The 24,133-nt window shown below is 45.2% G+C and overlaps 2 protein-coding genes across 2 annotated transcripts in view; both read right to left on the bottom strand.

Moving 5' to 3' along the window:
- The window catches only part of FUCA1 (alpha-L-fucosidase 1), a 31,620-nt gene extending 16,820 nt beyond the window's left edge, over window positions 1-14,800 (bottom strand). The window contains exon 1 of the mRNA XM_060258119.1: window positions 12,988-14,800. Coding sequence (XP_060114102.1) covers window positions 12,988-13,379 — 392 coding nt within the window. The 5' untranslated portion in view covers window positions 13,380-14,800. The remainder of the gene's footprint in view (window positions 1-12,987) is intronic.
- Window positions 14,801-22,312: 7,512 nt separating this feature from the next.
- CNR2 (cannabinoid receptor 2) lies at window positions 22,313-23,462 on the bottom strand. Its single transcript, XM_060257991.1, has one exon. It carries the CDS (start codon window positions 23,408-23,410, stop codon window positions 22,325-22,327), a length of 1,086 nt encoding a protein of 361 aa, XP_060113974.1. The 5' UTR covers window positions 23,411-23,462; the 3' UTR covers window positions 22,313-22,324.
- Window positions 23,463-24,133: the final 671 nt, after the last annotated feature.

Raw genomic sequence — 24,133 nt, 5'->3', positions numbered from 1 at the left:
CCAAGAAACCAGATGCTTCATAACTGCATACCAAGCGAGATGGGAGAAAGGGAAGTAAAGAACAGTCAGAACCAAGGGAAGGATCAGACCACATAGAGTGGAGGGAATGTTGAATCCCCCCCCCCCCCAATCACTAGGAAGCAATTTTATTGCCAGTACTCATGAGTAGACTGAGAACCAGAAAAGGGGCTTGGCAGGGAGGACGTAGATACAAGTAGGCAGAAGAGCCAGGTGCCCACTTGCTGGCTCTGCAATGAGGTCTGTCAGGAAGACCAGATCGCTCCTGGTGAAAATGTTCTGGGCCAGGAAGAAGAAAAACCCACAGTCTGCAGCAAGGTTGCTGAGGCCAGAAGTTGCCACTAATGGCCTCTGGAAGACATCCCCCCCCAAAGAGCTGGTCTGAACCCTGGGCTATGACAAGCAACAAAGGAGGAAAGTTTTATTATTGCAAGCAGGCCTTCCTTGCCTTCATGTGACCAGCACTTACTCCAGTGCAAGACTCACTGATGCCTCTGGTGCAGCGGTACTCACTTTGGGGCTCATGGCAGAGCCATATTCACAATTGCCACGTTTACTTCCATCCCTGGTGTGAAGCCTGCACTCCAAGGAGGCTCACAGCCTACCCATCCCTCTGGAGGTGGCTGTTTCACAGTGGGAATCACCTCCTAACCACAAGAGTCTTGCCCAGTCTTCGAACCTAGATTCCTCTTATAGCGCCTTGGGAAGAGCCTATGTGCTTTTGTTGGTATAAAGCTGGATGGAGCTGTGAGATGTAATTCTGAGTTTCTCTTCTGCCACACATTTGGTAAAACTTACACTTTTTTAGCACTCTCTAATTCAGTAAAGGCCACTGTACATCCTGTATTCTATTTTAATCCACAAGCTGCAGACTTGGACTTCTGCAGTACTTTGTTGGGTCATATTAGTGGGGGTTAAAAAAGTTTTGCTTTCAGATTCTTCCCCCTCTGTGGACTAATATGATTACCGTTAGCCTGCCAGCCTATTCGCCCTTGGCACCATCAATCACTCCCTACTTTCTCTCTTCCATTGTCTGCAACTTTCCAAAGCCACCTCCAGCAGCCTCTCTCTCTTTCAAGTTGGGACATTCTGTCTGGGCAGTCACACAACTGCAGCAATTAAGGCTGCCCGTCTCTTCATTAGCTTGTCTTCCTTTTTATCCTCTTCCTTTTCTTTCTCTCTGTCTCTATTCAAATACACTTTGCATGCAATTTCCACAATTCACTCAAGGGGGCTTCCTGCAGCCTCATCTGTCTTTTGCATTTTTCGGCTGGGCATGGTTTTAAGAACATAAGAGAAGCCATGTTGGATCAGGCCAATGGCCCATCCAGTCCAACACTCTGTGTCATACAGTGGCCAAAAAAATTATATACAGATACACACACACTGTGGCTAATAGCCACTGATGGTGGCTCTGCTCCATATTTTTATCTAACCCTCTCTTGAAGCTGTCTATGCTTGTAGCCGCCACCACCTCCTGTGGCAGTGAATTCCACATGTTAATCACCTTTTGGGTGAAGTACTTAATTTTATCCGTTTTAACCTGACTGCTCAGAAATTTCATCGAATATGATGAAATTTCCTTCATATGGAAGCCCAAGTCACGCCCACTGCCAGGCTGGTGTTTTTCCATCCTCGTCAGGCTCAGCACCTGACCCATTTCCTGTCATGGCCCATCCTAGGCATGGTAACCCATGCAACAGTCACCTCCAGGCTCGACTACTGTAACTCACTTTCACTGGCTTGCCTTTGAGACTGACTTGGAAGCTCCAGCTGATCCAGAATGTTGCAGTGCGAGTCTTGATGGGAATGTCAGACAGCACATATACAACCTGTGCTGTGCCAGCTACACTGGCTTCCAGTGGAGTACTGAGTCCAGTTAAAGGTTTTGGTGTTGACCCTTAACACCTTGAGAAGTCAGGGACTGATGTACCTACAGGACCGTCTCCTCCAGTATGTCCCTGGGAGAGCATTATGTTCCTTGGAGAGCAATCTGCTGGTGATCCCTGGTCAAAAAGGCATCCAGCTGTCCTCAGCCAAGACCAGGGTGTCCTCTGTCATGGCCCTAAACTACTGAAACTCTCTGCCAAACACCATCAGGGCCCTGTGGGATCTTGTGCAATTCCGCAGGTCTGAAAGACAGAGATGTTCCACCAGGCTTTCGGTTGAAGACAGTGACAGTTTCCATTCTGGCTGGCACCCTCCCCTACTTTCCTTCCTCTCAGATTGCTTTACTTCTTTTCCCCCATACTGCCAAGGTAGTCACAGCCTGGAACTGGGAGGAAATTGCAATTCTCACCACTTGATTTTTTTTTAGACTACTGTATTAATACTATTATGTATCTATTTTGTAATGTTTAACGATTTTATTATATGTGGTATATTGCCCAGAGCCCTGCAATAGTAGGGATTGGGCTGTTGTTGGTAACAGCAACAACAGTATAAGACTGTCCAATAAACATCACTCTCACCATTTGTGCATTTGCTTCTGCCTCCGGGCCTATATTGCTATAGGTTTTAAAACCACCAATAAGTCTCCCCAAAACTTTGTAAGGCTCGTCATCCTTCTCTTGGCACGCCTCATACAGCTTACTCAGACTTGTCTGTTAAGGAACTGCTGGCATCATTCCCCTTAGAAGCATCATCCTAGAGTCCTCATGTCCATTTGGAGAGTTTGGTCCCAATTGGGATTCACAAGAGGCATCACTTCATCTGTATATTACCTGTTATTGTCCTGTGCATCCTTCTGGACAAGGACCATCCGCTTTTTCTCTGCAGTGAGGACTGTGTCCAGTAAAGTTTGACAGCCCACCCAGGTAGGTCTATGAGTGGCAAAAATGCTCTGAAACAAAGCACGGACCCTTTCCAGATCCTGTCTCAAGGTGGGAGTGCTTTGCTTCCAAGTTAACAAGTCTGAGATGGTAAATGGCGCATGCACTAATGCAATTCCACCTCCAGCATTCGGTGCTTCTCTAAGTGGCATCTCAAGATGGCAAGACACCATAAGGGTCTGTCTTGCTGGCACTTTAGGAGTCATTACTCTGTCCAAATCCTGCTGCATCTCTCTAATTAGTGACAACATTTGGCTATTTAGAGACTCACTGGATTTGCTAGATTCCAGTCTGTAGTATGAGGGCTCAGGAGGTCTGGGAGTCTCTGGAATGCTGGTCAATTCTGGCTCACTAGTAGGTTCTGAGGTGTGACTGGGATAAGGAGGAGGAGTGGAGGGAGTCAAAGCAGGAGGAGGCGAGGCCAGCATGCCTAATGGCTGGGATGGCTCCACCCTCTCCCCAAGGTTATCAAATCTAGGGTACAGTCTCCCCAAAACCTGATCCACTAGATCAGCATCATCAGTGAATTCTAACATCTTGACCTTTGGCTTGGCAGGGGGCTTAGTATTTGGCATACATTGCACATTCTCTTGCAACATTATCTTATTACAATTTCCACAATCCTTCAACAACTCAGGGTGTGTAACAGCATATGTCCCAAAATCAACATAATCAACTTCATTATTCTTTCCTCCCCTCTTACAGAAACTGTACAAGTCATGCACAGTATTCAATTTGTAAGTTCTCTCCGCTGGTCAGGGATAATTATCGAGGGAATAAAAAGGCCAATCTAAAGTACAATAATGAACCAACTGGGATACAGGACAGTCTGGAGAACAGTCAAATTATAATTCCCCAGTTCTTGACCAGACATTGGAGAGGGCTCAGAGGCCTTCTAGATTTCTTCTGCTTTACTTCCACTGTTGGGTGCTAGGACATGCAGCTTGCTCCTTTTGGAGATCTATGTTCAATTTACACCCAATCTCATCCCAAAAACAATCCAAAACCAAAATGGGAGACCAATAAATCAACAAAAACCAGATCCAGTTCCCAAGGCACCTTCAAATCTTTAGCCTGCTTCTCAGAGTCTTGGAGGAGTTGCACCTTATTAACTGAAGTAGCAACAAGGTCTCAGGCGGTGGGACACTAGTCTAGGATCCAAACAATCTAATGCCAGCAGAGAAAGGTATGTCATCAGTCTAGGCCCTCATGCCAGTCTGGTGTAGTGGTTAAGTGTGCGGACTCTTATCTGGGAGAACCGGGTTTGATTCCCCACTCCTCCACTTGCACCTGCTAGCATGGCCTTGGGTCAGCCATAGCTCTGGCAGAGGTTGTCCTTGAAAGGGCAGCTGCTGTGAGAGCCCTCTCCAGCCCCACCCACCTCACAGGGTGTCTGTTGTGGGGGAGCAAGGGAAAGGAGATTGTGAGCCGCTCTGAGACTCTTCGGAGTGGAGGGCGGGATATAAATCCAATATCTTCTTCATCTTCTTCATGCTCTCAAGATGACCAGGAGGAATCCCATTTGGGTTGCCAGGAAATTGTTAGCCAAACGGACCTCTTAGCCTGGTGTGCCAATGCCCAATGATGAACACAGGCAGTGAGATTCCAGAAGTAGACACAACTTTATTGCAATAAACGGGACCTTGGCAGCAAACCCAAGTACTCCACATTAGTAAGGCACCAGCATTAACTTTTTATACTGTATGAAAAACAACTTTTAGACACGCACAGATGTTTTTAAATTACACAGGTTATACTTCCTTTATTTCTAAATAAGTACATTTGCCCAGCTTTTATGTCTTTTTGCCCTTATTTGGAAATACTTATGATTTTCTATACATCTTGCAAAACGGTTTCCTTTTCCCAGACCACAGCTTTGCTTTATCAGCTACGTCTATGTATTTTGTTCTAATCCAGTTTGCCTGTTTTAGACATGGATTAAACTTGCCTACAATGCACACAGCAATGTTAGAGTACAACAGTGTTTAAAATGTAAGCTTTAAAACAGTATTACTCTTGCCAGTTTGTCTATCACTACGAGCAATCTCCATCTATTGAACAGAAATAGAGGCAACCCACCTCACAAGGGGACAAAATAAAAGCTGGCAAAATGTTTTAAGACCCATACCTTTTTATTATTAGTCTTCCACCATGTTAAGATCTCCCTCATGTGCCTACACTATCAGGGTGAATGGTGACATGGCACATTACTTTTTCATCTGAGGTATGGAGGTTACAGAATTCCTTTCTTCACCATATCCCTGCTTGCATGCAAAGGAGGAACTCTCCCAGAGGGATTTCAGAGTTGTCAACTTGCCATGGTTATTTGGATACTGCTCATATTCTTCTGTTGCCGATTTTATTTACTGTTATTTGAATGGAATATTTGAACCTGTACTGGGGTTTTTAAACAGTTATGGATTCAGTGAATCAGAAGGTGGGGTAGAAGTATTTTAAGACAGTTGCAGATAAATAACATGAGCTGCACTGAACCAGACCCAAAGTCCATCTTCTCCCATATCCTTTGCCAACAGTGTAAGTAAGTAAGTAAAATTTTATTTGTATCCCGCCCTTCCCCGCCGAAGCAGGCTCAGGGCGGCTAACAACATTTAAAAGTGAACAATACAATAATAAGACATTGAAATCACATTAAAACCAATCAATAATTAATTAAACAAACAGTGGCCAAACAGATACTTCCAGGAAACTCATAAGTAGTACAAGGGGAGGATTTGACGAAAAACCCACAAGGCTGTGCTATTTGCAAGGTCATTTCCTGAAGCCAAAGCTGTAGGCATGAGGTTTGTTGCATACTACTCATAGGAACAATATTTATGTCTTACAACTTTAACTGAACAATCTGTAAGAGCGCTCTTCAAAGTTGAGCAGGACAAACCGCACTAATGCTGATAAGCTTATGGGGCAAAGCTGCCCAGTATTTATTTAGAAAAATGTGTATGTCATGCCTCCAGAGCACTGTTTGAGCAGCTCACAATGTAAAAATACAATAAAATCATTAAGCCCCACAAAATTATATCCACAAAATAATGGTAAAAGCAGGACACCAGTGTTTTAACAAATATTTAATAAGCAGCCTCAAATCACTAATGCCACATCAAATTTTTATGCTTAGAGGATCAACCAGTGTATGATTAGATAATTTCAAAGGGTAGTTGTGGGCAGCGTTGTTACACTGCATCTCCTGACTGTAGGCCTGGATTTAAAAATGCTCAGCAAGTCAGCATGAAGGAAGTATTGACCTAGCTTTGTAAGTCTGGTGTCAGTGTCAGTTATGAACACATTATAGAAGGAGAACTACTATAATCTAGTCTTGATGTTACTGTTGCACGGATAAATTTAAAAATGGCACATCAATATATACAATCACAGATCTGCTTCCTATAAACTGCATGCTAGAGGACAGCTACATATCCGGAAGCTCACTTATAGACAAGAGCCAATGTTGTGGCACTGCTATTATATATTATGGAGAAACATCACATTAATAAAGCTGCCTCAAGGAATACAGTCATTCTCCCGAAAGGTTTGGAATACAGCCCCAGAATGACCAGTCTTTAACAAGTTTTGCATAAAGTTCAGTTGACAGTCTCTCCACCCAAAATGCTAGAACTTCAAGGAGTCCAGACTTGTAGGTGATATTTCAGGGTCAAAGACCACCAGTGCAAAACATTCTCATCTCAATAAACATTTTCTAACCAAAGTACATGATTGTAACTCTAGTCATAACCTAAGGACACCACAGTGTGTATTCATTAGCAAGTCACATTCAAGGAACCAGACCTGGCAGACAATATGTGTTCCAGGATCTTGGCAAATACCAGCTTGTCGAAGTATGCCAGGCTCCTGAGCTCAGATCAAGGTTTTGCAAGAAGTAATGGCAGCCCATCACAGACACTGAAAGACATGTTCTTGTCACACTTGATGATCAAGGGGCCAGAGGCAGTTCAGGCATGCTGCCAGCTAGTTGCGGCACCATTTCCTAACAAGTGGCATCAGGTGCTGCAATGTCAGGTGAGCATAATGCCACAAGTTAACTCCAGCAGAAGGCAATGTAGCTTGTTTTTGACTGTTGCCAGCAGAATAATTTGGAGCTGCTTCCTTCCTATGCTAAATGCAGGAATTTAGCCAGGTAGCCAGCAGAGCTGGGAATGTGTATAGTCTCCCAGATGATAAGTTGAAAGTGTTTTAAGTTTGCAGCAATAAGAGTGATTCAAGTGCATCCTGTATGACAGTAGTGCTTGACAGCAAAGATGGTTTTTCTACGGTGGGAAGGATAGCTGTCATGAATGCTGGCCACCTTCATTCCATATAGTAAACAAAACATCTGTTAAGCCAATGTGTGGTTAACAGGCTTGGCATCACAGCAGAACATCTCAATTCCTGAAGGCTTCTTTTAGACAAAAACAGAACATTTAGCTGCCAAAAAGGATGCTGCTGTCAGAAGAAACAAAAGACTAAGGAAATAGTCACTTGTGCCTGTAGGTTCAACTTCTGCTCTCAAAGAATTACTTCTGTATAAAGAGTGCACAGCTCTCAGCCACTGCAGCGGAAACCAAATGCAACAAAGCATCTGCCTTGTCACCAAGGGTCATCTGCCCCAACTCCATCTTGGCTAAATTCACCTTGGCAGCTATTTTAGGAGCCTACAGTGCCTCAGAAAATTAGGTCATGGCTCTTAGTCAAGCTATACTAACAAGTGGCCAAAAACCTTGCGTGGAGGACTTATTCCTGACTGATGAGGCAACTGCATGTCTGCCTGTCACATGAAGTCTCACAAAGCCATGTGGTCAATCAATGTATTTGTGTTAGCAAATGCAAATCCTCCTGAGTGCAAAATCTAATCCCTATTGAGCCACCAGGTGGTCTTGATAATTTTAGTGACCCTGCCTGCCTACAGGCCTACACCTGCCTCACAAATAGGTGAGACCTCCCACCTCCAAGTCCTCTGGTCCACCCGGGATATTCCCCTGCCCATATACAATCACCTTTTGTTGCTCTCCTGGAAAGACCCCCCACCCCACCCCTTTACAGGACTGGATCTACATGTTTTTTGAGGGGGGATTAAAAAAATGATGCCCCCTTATGGGCCATTCTATCTTATGGTCCCATAGAATACAATGGACTCAATATCCAATTTGGCACTCTCCCCTGTCGGCCCCTGGGGCAAGCACCCCCCTCTGTCCCCCCCCCCCCAGATCTGGCCCTGCCCCTTTAACTCAATCAGAGCCAGGAACTCCATAGGAACTCCTGCTAGACACTCCCTGAATTGCTGTAGTTTAGAAACATTTCTTTGATATTCTTTTGTGCTGGTTGCTATAACTCTCACTGCTCCACTAGCCGAAGTGTGATGGTAGTCTCATCCTTCCCACTTGCTTGAAGGCTGCCAACTCTGCTTTTCTTTCTCTGGAACATTTTTCTGCCACACAGGAGTGCCCTTTGCTGCTCTACCTTTTTATTATCTTCCTGGGACCAGCGGAAGCTCTGCCTAAATCCCCTACTTTCAGTTTCTAGATCATCTAAGTAGACAATGTACTGTACCCAGCTGAGCAGAATGAGAATAGGCAAATTTTTCTCTTTCACCAAACGATTATTAGTTTATTTCAAACCTCTCCCGCTTCAGTTCCCTCACTCAACCATCAAGGCCGTATCAGCACATAGAAATCTTGCCAAATTGGTGGCTTGACTTTCTCTCCTCTAAGTCTTCACATGCACATCCTTCTGAACACAATTATTTCACCATTCTTATGCTTAAGTACACGGCCAGCCCTGCAAATGGGCAAACTAGGTGACTGATTGCCTAGGGCGCTAGACTTCTGGGGGGTGCCATATTGGGCACCCCATGTGACTCACTGACGTTATCAATGCAGAGGGGGTGCCAGAAGTTAGTCTTGCCTAGAGTGCCAGACAGTCTAGAATTGGCTCTGCTTAAGTAACTTTAAATTCCTGTACCCCTATATTTTCCTAAATAAACTCTAAACATTGTTTGGGGTGCACTGTGGGTCCTCCTAGTAGGCTATTAGAAACATTTTGAGCTAGATTGCATACTGCATAGGTAAAGAGTCCTAAATCACATGTTCCACTCTAACTGGCAAGTGTGGTTTTTCAAGTTAGCCAGGCTGCAAAACTGGGAAGAGGTTTCCCCTAACACTGAGCTTAAATTTCCCCAAATTAGTTGAGGTTCCGAATAAGTGTCCCGAATAGGGATACCAATCCCCAGGTGGGAGTGGGGGAATCCCCCGATTTTGTGCTCTGCCCCCAACAGCCTGACCTCACACAACATCCATGGCATAATGTCACAGTGAAGTGATGTCATCACACTGGGGACAACATGTGCCAACACTCTGGTTTTTGGGCAAAACTCTAAGGTTTGAGTTCAGTTTTAGCATAGCATCACTGTGCATTGCCAGCATGGTGATGTCACCGCCGCATGACATCATCACATTAGGGATGTGTGCAGTGATGTCACCCCACCTCCCCACTCCTGGCAGCAAGGAGGTAAGACCTGGCAACCCTACTCCCAAACCCAAGTCAGAGAGTTCACACATGTGCAAAGGGAGAACAAGCGGTAACATCCTCGTCACTGCTAAGAAAATGAAAAACTAAAAAAACGTTGTGATGTGCTTAATGCCACCAGTTCACTGATCATCTCCAGCTGTGATAAAAGCTGTATGAAGTAGGCAATTCCTTCCCTGCAAAACACACCTCACCAATATTTCAGGCCATATATTTCAGCAAGCTTATTATTTAGCACCTCTTTATCATGCCCTTCCTCCACGGACCTGAATGTAGTGTACATTGTTATTTCTGCCTCCATTTGATCTTCTTAACAACCTTGTGAGGTAGCTTAAGCTGAGAAACAAAAGTTACCCAGTGAATTCCACAGCAAATGAGGAATTTGAATCCAAGTCTCTCTGGTCCTAGTCCAACACTCTTAAACACTACACCAGCTTGGTATAATGTAAGATACAAGCATGTGTATATTTTGAGCAAATTTTGAATGCCATCTTGCAATTAATGAAAATGATGTTCAAATTGGGCAGCTCCCCAGAATGATGTGCAAAATAACTGCACAAAATTTTAAATTCTAACCAGGTCATGATTGCCTAAACTACTAGACATTTCATGCAATTCTAAACCGAGTTACTCCAATCTAAGCTTACTGCCTGCAGTGGGCTTCACCTGGAGTAACTCCACATAGGACTGCACTGTAAATCTCTGGCACCGCTCCTTGCTAACATGGAGTCTACTCTCCAAAGCTGCCATTTCCACCAAGTGGACTGGTTTCTGCAGTCCACAAATCATCTGAAATTTAATTTAATTCAGAAGGGCATGAAGATATAGTCATAGTATTCCATCTATCCTGAATTTGCAATACTTTAATTTCACCAGGTGTCCAATGAGTGCCAATGTTATCAGCAAGGAGATAAAATCCCTTCAAGTTGCCATACTGCTCAATAAAATGCAGCAAGTGCACCATTTCTAAATACTTGTACACATGCCAAGGCTTGCAAATACATTTTTGCCCACGTGCTTGACAAGTAGATAAAATGATAAAAACAAAAGTCATGTGCTTCACTGCCCCTTCATGCAAGCGTGCAACATAGGCAGTAGGCAGGACCTAGCCTACAAGAGCAGCAGCATTATTCTTAACAGGTTTGGTTTTTATTATGTGTACTCATTCCTTTGTTCTTTCAATTTTCTGTATAATTTTCGCAGAGAACTAGCTATTGGTTAAGAAGGATAGAAATATATTTAAATAAATTAGGTGACAGAGCCCTGCAAATGAAAGGTGTTATATTGTCATGTTTTTGTTCCACTACATTTTATTCTACTACGTTCTTTTGATTTTTCATCATCAATAGTAATATCAGATAATTAGCACCTCAGTAATTACCACTACTAATATTAACCAGTGGTGGAAAGCGTGTCTGCAGCTGACCTACGGCAATCCCCCACAGAGTTTCCAATGCAAGAGAGGAACAGAAATGGTTTGTCATTCTGCACCTCTGCATAGCAACCCTGGAATTCCTGAGTGGCCTGCCATCCGTGGCCTAACCAGACACGGCTTCCAAGAGCTGAAAATATCTGGCAAGCCTGGGCCATCTAGATCAGAACAGAACTTTTGAGAAAAATATAATGCTCCCACTTACAGTATTTCAACTAGTACTTCTACTTATATGCTCCATGTAAAGCAAATATCAATAACATACAGTACCTCTTCTCTCTAGAGTTACCAATTCCAGCTTGAGAAATTCCTGGGGTGTAAACCTCCAGGTTGGACCTGGAATTGCCACTGGTCTCCAGACTCCAGATCGAGTCCTCTGAGGGAACAGCAGCTCCGCAGGGGGGCGTCACATCTCCCCCGCCCCCCCCCATCTCCAGGAATCCCACTACACCAACTTTAGGCCTCATCTTAGGGTTGCCAAGTCCAATTTTGGGACTTTGGGGGTGGAGCCAGGAGACAGTAGGGGTGGAGCCAAGATCAAGGCTGTGACAAGCATCATTGAACTCCAAAGGGAGTTCTGGCCATCACATTTAAAGGGACGGCACAACTTTTCAATTCCTTCCTTCCATAGGAAATAATGAAGGATAGGGGAACCTTCTTTTGGGGCTCATAGAATTGGAGCCCCTGGTCCAATCTTTTTGAAACTTGGGGGGTATTTTGGGGAGAGGCACTAGATGCTATACTGAAAATTTGGTGCCTCTACCTCAAAAAACAGCCCCCCCCGAGCCCCAGATACCCATGGATCAATTCTCCATGATTTTCTATGAGAATAAATCTCCATAGGGAATAACAGAGTTCCCAGCAGACATTTCCCTCCCCTCCCCCCGCTTTCTGACCACCCTGGAGCGGGGGGGGGAGGGCCTCCAAACCGGGGGATCCCCTGCCCCCACCTGTGGATTGGCAACCCTACGTCATCTGGAGGTTGGCAACCTTATGACTCTTTCCCCTCCCACTAGGGTTGCCAAGTCCAGTTCAAGAAATATCTGGGGACTTTGGGGGTGGAGCCAGGAGACAGTAGGGGTGGAGCCAAGATCAAGGCTGTGACAAGCATCATTGAACTCCAAAGGGAGTTCTGGCCATCACATTTAAAGGAACGGCACACCTTTTCAATTCCTTCTTTCCATAGGAAATTATGAAGGATAGGGGCACCTTCTTTTGGGGCTCATAGAATTGGACCCCCTGGTCCAATCTTTTTGAAACTTGGGGGGTATTTTGGGGAGAGGTATTAGATGCTATACTGAAAATTTGGTGCCTCTACCTCAAAAAACAGCTCCCCCCCAGAGCCCCAGATACCCGTGGATCAATTCTCCGTGATTTTCTATGGGAATAAATCTCCATAGGAAATAATAGCGTTCCCAGCAGACATTTCCTTCCACTCATGCTTTCTGATGACCCTGAAGCGGGGGGAGGGCCTCCAAACCCGGGAATCCCCTGCCCCCACTTGGGGATTGGCAACCCTATGTCATCTGGAGGTTGGCAACCTTATTACTCTCTCCCCTCCCACCATCACGTTCCGCTCCCTCTGCTAGGGTTGCCAAGTCCAATTCAAGAAATATCTGGGGACTTTGGGGGTGGGGCCAGGAGATATTAGGGGTGGAGCCAAGATCAAGGCTGTGACAAGCATAATTGAACTTCGAAGGGAGTTCTGGCCATCACGTTTAAAGGGACGGCACACCTTTTCAATGCCTTCCTTCCATAGGAAATAATGAAGGATAGGGGGACTTTCTTTTGGGGCTCACAGAATTGGATCCCCTGGTCCAATCTTTTTGAAATTTGGGGGGTATTTTGGGGAGAGGCACTAGATGCTATACTGAAAATTTGGTGCCTCTTCCCAAAAAAACAGCCCCCCCCCCGAGCCCCAAATACCCGCAGATCAATTCTCCATGATTTTCTATGGGAATAAATCTCCATAGGGGATAACAGAGTTTCCTGCAGACATTTCCCTCCCCTCCCCCCGCTTTCTGACGACCCTGAAGCGGGGGGAGGGCCTCCAAACCGGGGGATCCCCCGCCCCCGCCTGGGGATTGGCAACCCCTGGTCACCTGGAGGTTGGCAACCTTATGCCTCTCTCCCCTCCCACCCTCTGCCCAGGCGGTTGGGGCGGGGCCTGACCTGGCTCCGGCCTGCTGGAAAAGTTTGGCCCAGTCGTGGGGGCGGAACTCGCTGGCGCTGAAGCGGGGGGCGAAGTCGGCGTAGGTGGTGCCGGGCGGGAAGCGCGAGCGGACGAAGAGCTCGTAGTCGGGCCGGTGCTCGCCCTGCCAGCGCCACCAGAACCACTCGGAGCCCCAGGCCGGCACGGCGAAGACGCCCCAGTGGACGAAGATGCCCACCTTGGCCGCGTCGAACCAGCCGGGCAGAGGCCGCGCGTCCAGGCTGGCCCAGTCGGCCGAGTAGCGCGGAGGAGAGTCAGGGAAGGCCGCCGAACGGGCCGCGCTGAGGGAAAACAGCGGCAAGAGCAAAGACGCTGCCGCGGGCCTCCAGCCGAACGCGCGAGGCGCCATCATTTCCCCTCAGTCGCCTCAAGCGGCGGCCGCCGCTCCCCGTTGGCTGCTCTCTCGACCAATAGCAGCCTCTCTCAGACAGAACGATTTGCATACAGCGTGTGCCCGGCTCGGAGGTGTTGAAAAGGCGAACGCCGTCACCCTTCCTGGCGCTTGTTTCCTTATGGCTGTGCAGCACAATGGTAAACCTTCATGAAGTATTTAAAAATGCCTGCAGTTTAAAACACCCTTCGTGACATGGGTTCAGGCTGTTCGGTCCTTCTAAAGTGAAGAATCTGCATCTTGAACTGAGCGCAGGAACTGATGTTAGTGTTGTGTATTCTGATGTTTGCAAACATCAGAATACAGCACCACTGTGCTGTTTTTAGCTTATTTTTAAAATTAATTTATATTTTGTATTTATTATCATTGATTGATTTTATCTGTTATTGTCATACCCTGGTACTGTATCATGCTCGGTAAGCCGCCCTGAGCCTGCCTCGGCGGGGAGGGCGGGGTATAAATAAAAATTTACTTACTTACTTACTAACTCCTTGGCTTTTGCTGCAATGGAATGAGCTGAAGGGGACTTGCTGGCCCTGCTGTATTAAAACAAAAACAGGCTAGAACTATACAGATGAAGGATCCTGTCTGTAGAGATTAGCTCTCTCTCAGGAAAGTTCATATTGGAATAACCGTTGTTAGTATTTAAGGTGCCGCTGGAGTGCTCTTTTGTGTACCTAGGAGCAAGCCTAGTTCTTACTTAGTGGAGTCTTTATAATTTTTATAGGAAATGAGAAGGCCAAGAACTTTTTTAGCGCTGTATTCATTGATTTTCTGCACAGAATTTCATACCTATACATAAAATGCTGTGGGGTCTTTTTTAGGTAACCCCTGGCACACATGCCAATGGTGACACACCAGGCCATTTTGCTTGGCAACCATTCCTAGTTTTCCACCCAAGTAGATGTTTTACATCTGCCCTGCATAAAATGACTCCACAGCGAGGATCCACATAGCAGCTGAAGAAATGGACTGTAATCCCAGAAAGTTTATGATGGGATACAATTTTGTCCTGTTATGATTTTGACCAGGGGTGGCCAAGCTGTGGCTCAGGAGCCAGATGTGACTCTTTTACACATATTATGTGGCTCTCAAAGCCCCCACCACCCCCTTGGCTGGCTTGGAGAAGGCATTTGTCTATTTAAATCATTTCTCCAAACCAAGCCAGCTGGTGGATTGAGAATGCATTTAAAATTAAAGGTGCTTTCTTTCCACCTCCCTCCCCCATCTTCCTTCCTTCCTGTTTGCCTGCTCTCAAACATCTGATATTCACGTCTTAAGGCTCTCAAACATCTGATGTTTATTCTATGTGGCTCTTACATTAAACAAGTTTGGACACCCCAGCCTAATGTGACAAATGTGTGTTAATAAAGTAGCATATGAATGTTCCAGCTTCAGTATGTGTGAACATGTATCCTCAAAAAATTGGGTCTCCGATGGCATGGACCAAAGCTGGAAAAACAACATGCTACATTATCAAGAAGAAGAAGATATTGGATTTATATCCCGCCCTCCACTCCGAAGAGTCTCAGAGCGGCTCACAATCTCCTTTCCCTTCCTCCCCCATAACAAACACACTGTGAGGTGGGTGGGGCTGGAGAGGGCTCTCAGAGCAGCTGCCCTTTCAAGGACAACCTCTGCCAGAGCTATGGCTGACCCAAGGCCATTTCAGCAGGTGCAAGTGGAGGAGTGGGGAATCAAACCCGGTTCTCCCAGATAAGAGTCCGCACACTTAACCACTACACCAAACTGGCTCTCAAGGTGACTGCATGGATCACAAGTTGTACATATTGAGAGTATCACATAGCCTCCCCTTTTGCAGGGCTGGATATCATAAAGACTGACCAGGGCTTTTGCAGAGTCATAAGACTCCAGTTCATTTTTCCTACAACAGACTGATACAGCTGCCCTCAGGTACAAAAAACACGGAGACTTGTAGTATTGTAAAGGCCTGCTGGTTTATTGTGGCATAAACGTTAAAGGACTAGCACAGTTTTATCAGATTAATGCGGCTGATGAAGTGGCCAGTAGTTTACAAAACTTACACCATGGTCTTTACAATTCTGCAGGACCCTGGACTTTGCTACAACAGAGGGCAGCTGCAGACCTGTGCTTCTGGGGATGCATAGGATGGTTCTACTTTTAATGTAGGCTAGATCTTATCTTCTTTCCCATCACCTTAAAGGAGGGTTCTCAGCTCATTGATCTCGTTAGTCATCTAGTAAAAAACAGCAGCATTTTTCATCCTTAAAAAGCAAAGATTTACATCTCTTGGGCAACTAGAATTTCTGGGGTGTTGCTGGGGCTGTCATAGCAACAGCAATGGTGGCTTATCAGTTCTTGAAAGCTGGGAGCCCAGAAACTTACACTTGCCCACCAAGGGTTGCATTAAACACCTCAATAGTCATTATGGAATTATACATGGGAGACAGATGGTGCTAAAAAAAGAGGTTTTTGACAGTGTGCAGGCGCAAATACATAGCTTAGAGCCTCTGGAATCTTAAGATGCAGCTATTTATTAACAAATAAAACATGGACTGAAACATATTTTTATCCAATCCCCTCTTGAAGCTGTCTATGCTTGTAGCCGCCGCTACCTCCTGTGGCAGTGAATTCCACATGTTAATTACTCGTTGGGTGAAGAAGTACTTCCTTTTATCCGTTCTAACCCGACTGCTCAGCAATTTCATCGAATGCCCACGAGTTCTTGTATTGTGAGAAAGGGAGAAAAGGACTTCTTTCTCTACTTTCTCCATCCCATGCATAATCTTGTAAACTTCTATCATGTTACCCCCGCAGTCGACGTTTCTCCATGCTAAAGAACCCCAAGCGTTTTAACCTTTCTTCATAGGAAAAGTGTTCCAAACCTTTAATCATTCTAGTTGCCCTTTTCTGGACTTTTTTCAGTGCTATAATATCCTTTTTGAGGTGTGGTGACCAAAATTGTACAAAGTATTCCAAATGAGACCGCACCATCAATTTATACAGGGGCATTATGATACTGGCTGATTTGTTTTCAATTCCTTCCTAATAATTCCCAGCATGGCATTAGCCTTTTTTATTGCAACCACACACTGTCTTGACATTTTCATTGAGTTATCTACCATGACCCCAAGATCTCTCTCTTGGTCAGTCTCTGCCAGTTCACACCCCATCAACTTGTATTTGTAGCTGGGATTTTTGGGCCCAATGTGCATTACTTTGCACTTGGCCACATTGAACCTCATCTGCCATGTTGACACCCACTCACCCAATCTCAACAGATTCCTTTGGAGTGCCTCACAATCCTCTCTGGTTCTCACCACCCTGAACAATTTAGTGTCATCTGCAAACTTGGCCACTTCACTGCCTACTCCCAACTCCAAATCATTAATGAACAAGTTAAAGAGCACACAAATAAACTTTTATTATTAATTACATTTCTGTCCACCTTTTCTCTATGGAGTTCAGGATGTCATACATGAATCCTTCCCAAGTTACACTATATCCTCACAACTGTCCTGTGAAGTCGGCTGATATATAGGAACTGGGCCAAGATCTTCATAGCCAAGATCTTCAACCTATATCTCCCTCGTCCTGTTTATATTTTTTGGGGGGGAGGTTGCCTTGTACCAACCTGGCCTATATCTTTCCAGCATTAACTAGCTATGTATTTGCTAATACAAGAAAAAGATAAGGGAAAGCCTTGACTCTTTGGTAATGTGAGATGGCTGATCCAAATGCCAACCACTGGCTTAATTTGATCAGGAGGAGTTGGTGTCATGCCAGAAACCTGTAATTTTTTTCGCCCTTCTGTATCTTGGCTGATGGGGAGAACATCCCCAAACATATGTGATTGCTTTTCATTAGTCATCAAATTGCCACAACAAACCCTTGCATAAATTTTCCAGGTCACTGAGCCCAGCACCCATTGTTCTCTTCCTGTTAAAAAAAGGAATTAAACAGTGGACAAAAATGAAGACAGTTGCTGTGGATCCAGGGGAACAGACCTGGGATGTGGAAGACAGAGGCTTGAATGTTAATTCTTTGTGTGTGGTATTTGATATATTCACTACAGTGCTTACCCTTGATTTCCTTTCTGTAGAAGGGGAATAATATTGATTCATAAAAAGAGTTTAAAGTCACATATAATTGAAAATGGCCATGAAAAAGCTTGAACGGAGTTGTAATCTACAGTTATGAATGAAATAGGAGCCTTTCTGGTCAGACCAAAGTTGAGCATCCTGTTTCCTACCAAGCAACTGATTCCAGGAAACACAAAGCAAGATATGGCAGCTTTCCCCTGCTTTTTGCACCCTGCCCCACAGGTTTGCTGTCTTGGAACTGGGAGGCTCCATTTAGCATTCATGGCTAACAGCTGTTGTTAGACACCCACCATAAATAGCTAACAGCCATCACCGCATGATACTGATCCCAGCTATCAATGTAGCTGCTTCACCACTAGCAGTTCAGAGAAAGAAAGCAATCCCTGGTGTTTCAGATTTCTAACATTATGGATGGTACAAAATTTAACTCTTTACAATGTTGGCCCTAACTTGACAATGGAATTCTGGATAATTACAAGTCCTGGGGTTCAAAGGAGGATTGCGTATTTGGAATTTGCATAATAAGAGTGATAATTTCTAGCAGAATTCTATGCCAGGAAAAGATACACTCTGACCAGTGTGCCTTGGCTGTCACTGAAGTCCCATCCTTACCCAATGGTCAGTCTAATCAGTCCTTTTCTGGCTTCCATTGGGCATTGCATGCGGATTGTCAAGCTTGTATCTTTTGGGCCAGAAGGACTTGAAATTTCCTTTCTAAGCAAAAAAAGAAAAGAAACCTGATAAGCCACAATCTGTGCATGTTGCACAAATCACTGCAGAAGCCTGGTATTTTTGACACAGGGATGGGTTCGTGTGGTTTCCCCATTGCTGCTGATACAGTGCTGCAGCTTCCCCATAGCAGGTTTCCCAACAAGGTCCTTGACCTAAGGCCACCTCCGCACATCACCAGGGGATTTTCCAGGGTTTTTTAAAAAATCAACACTTGATTATAGTTATAACATTACAGCAACCTATTCATCGGGTTCTCTGAATTCCCAACTTTTCTTTAAAAGATTCGCTGCTGTCATTGAAGAGATATAAGGGAAATGATATCTTTGCAGTGAAAAGAGCTAGAGACTGATTTTTTTTTTAAAAAAAAGCAAGCAAGGGATTCAAAGAACCTGATAAATTGTTAAAGCAATATTAAATTGCCAGTTAAGAAAACAAAAACGCTTTTTGTTGGGAGGGGATATGGTCACGGGGGGAACTGGGGTGGAGAAAATGAGAGTAGAACGGAGAAGATCTACAAGGTGCTGGTTATTACCTTTAAAGCCCTATATGGCCAAGGACCTACCTACCTTAGGGACCGTCTCTCCCTATATGTTCCCCAGAGGGCACTGAGATCTAGTTCACAAAACCTTTTGAAAATCTCTGGGCCAAAGGAGGCCAAGCTAAAAACAACAAGGGAGCAGGCCTTTTCGTTAATGGCACCCCAATGGTGGAACCAGCTGCCAGAGGAGGCGCGGGCCCTGCGAGATCTTAAGCAGTTCCGTAGGGCTTGTAAAATCAACCTCTTTCAGCTTGCCTTTTAAGCTGGAACCTTGGCAATACCATTAAGCCATTCTTATATATGTACTGAGACTGTAGCACTATTAAGTTACTCTGGTTTTTAGATATTTATTTAACTTATTAACTTAAATTTAGGAATTGTATTTTAATTGTTATTTTTCTGATTTTATTGTTATATCATGGCATGTACCATGCCTTGTAAGCCACCCTGAGCCTGCCTAGGCGGGGAGGGCGGGGTATAAATAAAACTTTATTATTATTATTATTAAGATCTATATACTCCAGTCTATGTGGACGCCATCCCAGCTTTGCTGTAGCCTTCTCAAAACGCTGCCACAGAGCAAGTTTGGGTGGGAGGTGCACAGAATCACATGCTGTGGGGAAAGGGGGGCTGCATTGGAATCTTACTTCCCCGTAGAGTCTAAGCCAGGGCAAAGAACCCATGTGTAAAAATCATCTTTGAAAAATAAACAGCCCTGCACGTGAGCATGCCATGTTAAGAGACACTGGAACACCCTGTGGTGTGACAAAAGACAAGAGTTGCGCTACAACCTCCTCTGGCAGCAGAATTTGTTATTTGGGAATTGGCAACCTTAAGCAGGCATACAGGATGTGATTTCTTGAGAGTTCTGGCACTTATTTTTGATTGATTAAAGTGCAACAGAGGCCGTTTGATGCTAACTTAAGAAATCCTAGTCTGCTTTGCGGCTGTTGGGATCGGCACCTGATTGCTTGGAGACAGACTCTTCCTGGGTTTCAATTGGAGCAGCTCTGCATAGGATTGCACTGTAAATCTTCATGTTCAAGCGCACCTGATCTTAATTTGTTCCAGTCATCAGAAAGCTTGGAAGCGAAAACAGATACTTCTTACTTAGACGCAGGGCATTTTTTGAGCAGGAACGCACAGGAATGCAGTCCCGGCTGGCTTGGTATCAGGGGTGCGTGGCCTAATATGCAAATGAGTTTCTGCTGGGCTTTTCCCACACAAAAAGCTCTGTGTAAAACAGTGGTGACATCAGGAGTGTGGCCTAATATGCAAATGAGTTCCGACTGGTCTGTTTCTACAAAAAAAAGCCCTGCTTAGACGAATAAGAATTATAAACACAGCAGGGTTTATTCTGCAGTAGAAAACTGACAAAAATTGAACACTAGCAATGAATTAAATTAAGAAAATGTATACTTTCTTTTGTATAATTTCTTCTGGTTTTGCTTGTCAAAGGCTGCAGGGGCAAGGAACAATACTGACTGTCCCCACCCCTAACACTGGATGTTATTCTCAGCCTCCTCTTCTGAGTTCTAGGATATCAGAAACAACGCCGCATTTCATGAAAATACTTACAGCCATGAAACCTAGAAACTTGACTTTAAAAAAAACTCTCAGACCAAATTCTAAATTTAGTGCTACATTAGGGTTGCCGATCCCCAGGTGGGGGCAGGGGATCCCCCGGTTTGGAGACCATCCCCCCACTTCAGGGTCGTCAGAAAGCGGGGGGAGGGGAGGGAAATGTCTGCTGGGAACTCTATTATTCCCTATGGAGATTTATTCCCATAGAAAATCATGGAGAATTGATCCGCGGGTATTTGGGGCTCTGGGGGGGCTGTTTTTTGGGGGTAGAGGCACCGAATTTTCAGTATAACATCTAGTTCCTCTCCCCAAAATACCCCCCAAGTTTCAAAAAGATTGGACCAGGGGGTCCAATTCTATGAGCCCCAAAAGAAGGTGCCCCTATCCTTCGTTATTTCCTATGGAAGGAAGGAATTGAAAAGGTGTGCCGTCCCTTTAAATGTGATGGCCAGAACTCCCTTGGAGTTCATTTATGCTTGTCACACCCTTGCTCTTGGCTCCGCCCCTAATGTCTCCTGGCTCCACCCCCAAAGTCTCCTGGCTCCACCCCCAAAGTCCCCAGATATTTCTTTAATTGGACTTGGCAACCCTATGTTACATTCTGCATATTTCCTTTGCTTCTGCAGAAGCATGGTATACCATACTGTCCTGGTCTGAGAGACCCAGGTTTGAATCTCCACTCTGCCATGGCAGCTTGCTAGGTGACCTTGGGCCAGTCACACACTCTCAGCCTGAGCTACCTCACAGGGGGGTTGTGAAGATAAAATGGAGGAGAGGAAAACAATGTAAGCTGCTTTGAGTCCCAATGAGAAGAAAGACAGGGTACACATAAAGTAAAATAAATAATTCATAAGTCATGTCAAATCTTGGTCCACAGTGAATGAGCCTTGTGTTTGGCTAGCCCCCTCATCACTTGTGTAAAAAGAGGTCTCATCCACACACAATCCTGTATTGCAAATGTTAAAATGTATCACATGAAACAAGCTTTTATTGAATCAGATCAATGGTCCATCAGTTAGTATTGCTTATTGAACCTGGCAATATCTCTGTTTCACTTCAGCTACTACCTGGTCCTTTCAGCTGGAGATGCGGGGATTAATCCTGGGACCTTCTGCATGTCAAGCTGATGCTCTCCCACTGGACCACAGCCCCACTCCAGCCATACACTCCATAATATAACCACGCTCTCAAAGAGGCTGCCGTGGAGTTTTTCTAAAAACAGTTCTCATAACTATTGTTCTATAGTATATTTTTATCCTGCCCTTTCTGATGGGCAACACATATAGTTCACTTTCCTCCATTTTACCCTCACAACAACCTTGTGAGATAGGTTAGACTGACTGCATGCTATTGAGTTACTCGGGGGCAGCCTTAGTGTTTCAGGGATCCAGGGCAGAAGTCCATGATTGGACACCAGAAAAAGTGTACCCCTCCTCACCCTTGGGTCAGCTGCTGAGTGGGCACACACCCACTCCTGTGACTGAGCCAGCTGCCTGACCTCCAGAGAGGGTGGGTGCATGCAGTGTTGAGAAATTGCATGTTGTGTTCTTTCTACTGCTAGAAGATAGGTGGAGACATGGGGAGTTGGGGGGCCTGCCCAGCCTGGGGCCTATGGCAGCTGCCCCAGATTCCTTGTAGCTAAGACCACCCTTGAGATCACCCATTTACCTTCGTGGCAACTCAGGGATTTGAAAGTGGGTCTCCCAGATCAAAGTCTTGATACTTTAACCACTGCACCACAATGTCTCTTTCTCATCTGGAAGAAGAGCCTTCCGAAACTGCTTGGAACATGTTGATTCTGCCTTTCACTGCTGGCAACCAGAGTGCTTCTAACTCACAAATTGGGAAATCATGATACTGGGCTCACAGTGGAACAGCTGAGCCTATAGAAAATAGGCTTTAGAATCTATTCAAATAGAAAGAAAGCACCCTTCTGCCTCTGTGTGTGGGTGGGGGTGTTTTGGAGTTCAGTCCTTCATTGGTTCTACCTCTGCGTTGCAGATGACTTCCTCATAAATGGTTTCTATTGGGCAGGACTTCTGAGTGCTCTCTGCTTCTGGGTTGCTCTCTGGGAAGCCTGGCATCCTCCCCAAACAGGAACAGACTTTCCTCAAAGAGGACCACAACTCCCTGCTCCTTAAGGCATAGATAGCAGGGTTGACCATAGAGTTCACCAGGCAGAGAGTGCTACAGAAGGCAAATATCTTTCTGATGGTGTCATTCAGTTTGGCAAACACACTGTAAGCCATGAGCACCAAGACGGGTGACCAGCACATGACAAGAACCACCAGGACAATCACTAATGTTTTGGCCAACGTGATATCCATTCTCATCCTTGTGTTCTGCTGCCCAGCTTGGGTATGGTGCTTCTTCATGTACAACACATGCTTACGGGCCTTCCAAAGAACGTGCATGTAAGCGTACACAATAGATACCAGAAGGATCACTACTGAAGCAATCCAGCTTGTGAGATAGTTGGTGTCGACAAAGGGAAATAACTCAGAACAGGTGGAGTTCAGGGTGCAGCAGTTCCATCCCAGAAGGGGCAGGAAGGCGATGAACATAATGGTGACCCAGAGAACCACCAAAGCTATCAAAGCTCTTCTACTTGTTATGAGGACCTTGTACTCTGATGGTTTAAGGATACAGATATACCGATCAAATGCCATCAACAGCAGGCTGCCCAAGGAAGCTGTGAAGGATGTGGTGACCCCGCCAAGCTTCAGCAAGAAGACTTCTTTGGAGGAATCAGTCCCATTGAAGACATGGAAATTTACAAAACTGGAGACAAAGATGATGCTGGCTAGTGTGTCTGCCGCAGCCAGGCTACTGATGAAGAGATAGGAAGGCTTGTTTCGGATCCTTCGGGAAGAAAATATGAGGTATAACACCAAGGAGTTCTCCAAGATGCAGAGGCTCCCAAAGATGCAGCACAGCACAGCAATGACAGTCTTCTGAGCAGGATCATCAAGGACCATGTAGCACTCCACGGGCATTGCAGTGGAGCTACAGCCGGAGGCATTGGCAGTTTCATTCATGGTGCATCTCTGCATCCCTGTGAACTTGGAATGGAAAAACCTCTCTTCAGAAAGGGAAGATCTTCCTTGGCAATTTCCGTGGAGCAACTGCAAAAGAGTTGAGGGTTTGGGAAAGTTAAATTTGTCACCAATTACATCATGGTCCATCTCTGCTGAGAAATGGTCTCAAGTTGCAGTCAACATAACGTGACCCAGTAGAGTCTTCAAGGCAAGAGATGAACAGAGGTCATTTGCCGATGCCTGTCCCTGCATAGCAGCCCTGGGCTTCCTTGGTGGTCTCCCGTCCATTTATTAACTAGGACTGATTGTGTTTAGTTTCCTAGCTGCAATGAGGTCACGCTACCCTGGCACACCTCTAGCCTGGGTTTATTCTGTGTCTCTTACACATCAGTTTGTTTCCTTAGCTATCTATAGTTCTATTGGAAAGACAAGTAACTGGGTTTTCCTCAACCTGTCTTTAGCCAACCCAAAGCTTTCAGTGTCTTTCGGGGCAGGGGGCACACATCTCTCTTTGGAAACTGTTTAATGAGCACATTGGCCAGCTGATAAGAGATTTGGGATCTGTTACTTATCAGCCAGTGTGGTTCAGTGGTTAGAATATTGAGCTAGGATCTGGGAGACCTGAGTTCAAATTTCTACTCTGCGCTGGAAGTGTTCTAGGCTGAGCTTGGGTCATTACACACTCTTATCCTAACCCACCTCACAGGATTATTGTGAGAATAAAACTGGAGAAAGAGG

Source organism: Heteronotia binoei, chromosome 17 (genome assembly GCF_032191835.1).
Source record: "Heteronotia binoei isolate CCM8104 ecotype False Entrance Well chromosome 17, APGP_CSIRO_Hbin_v1, whole genome shotgun sequence".
Lineage (NCBI taxonomy): Eukaryota > Metazoa > Chordata > Lepidosauria > Squamata > Gekkonidae > Heteronotia > Heteronotia binoei.
This window is presented reverse-complemented; position numbering and strand designations above follow the sequence as displayed.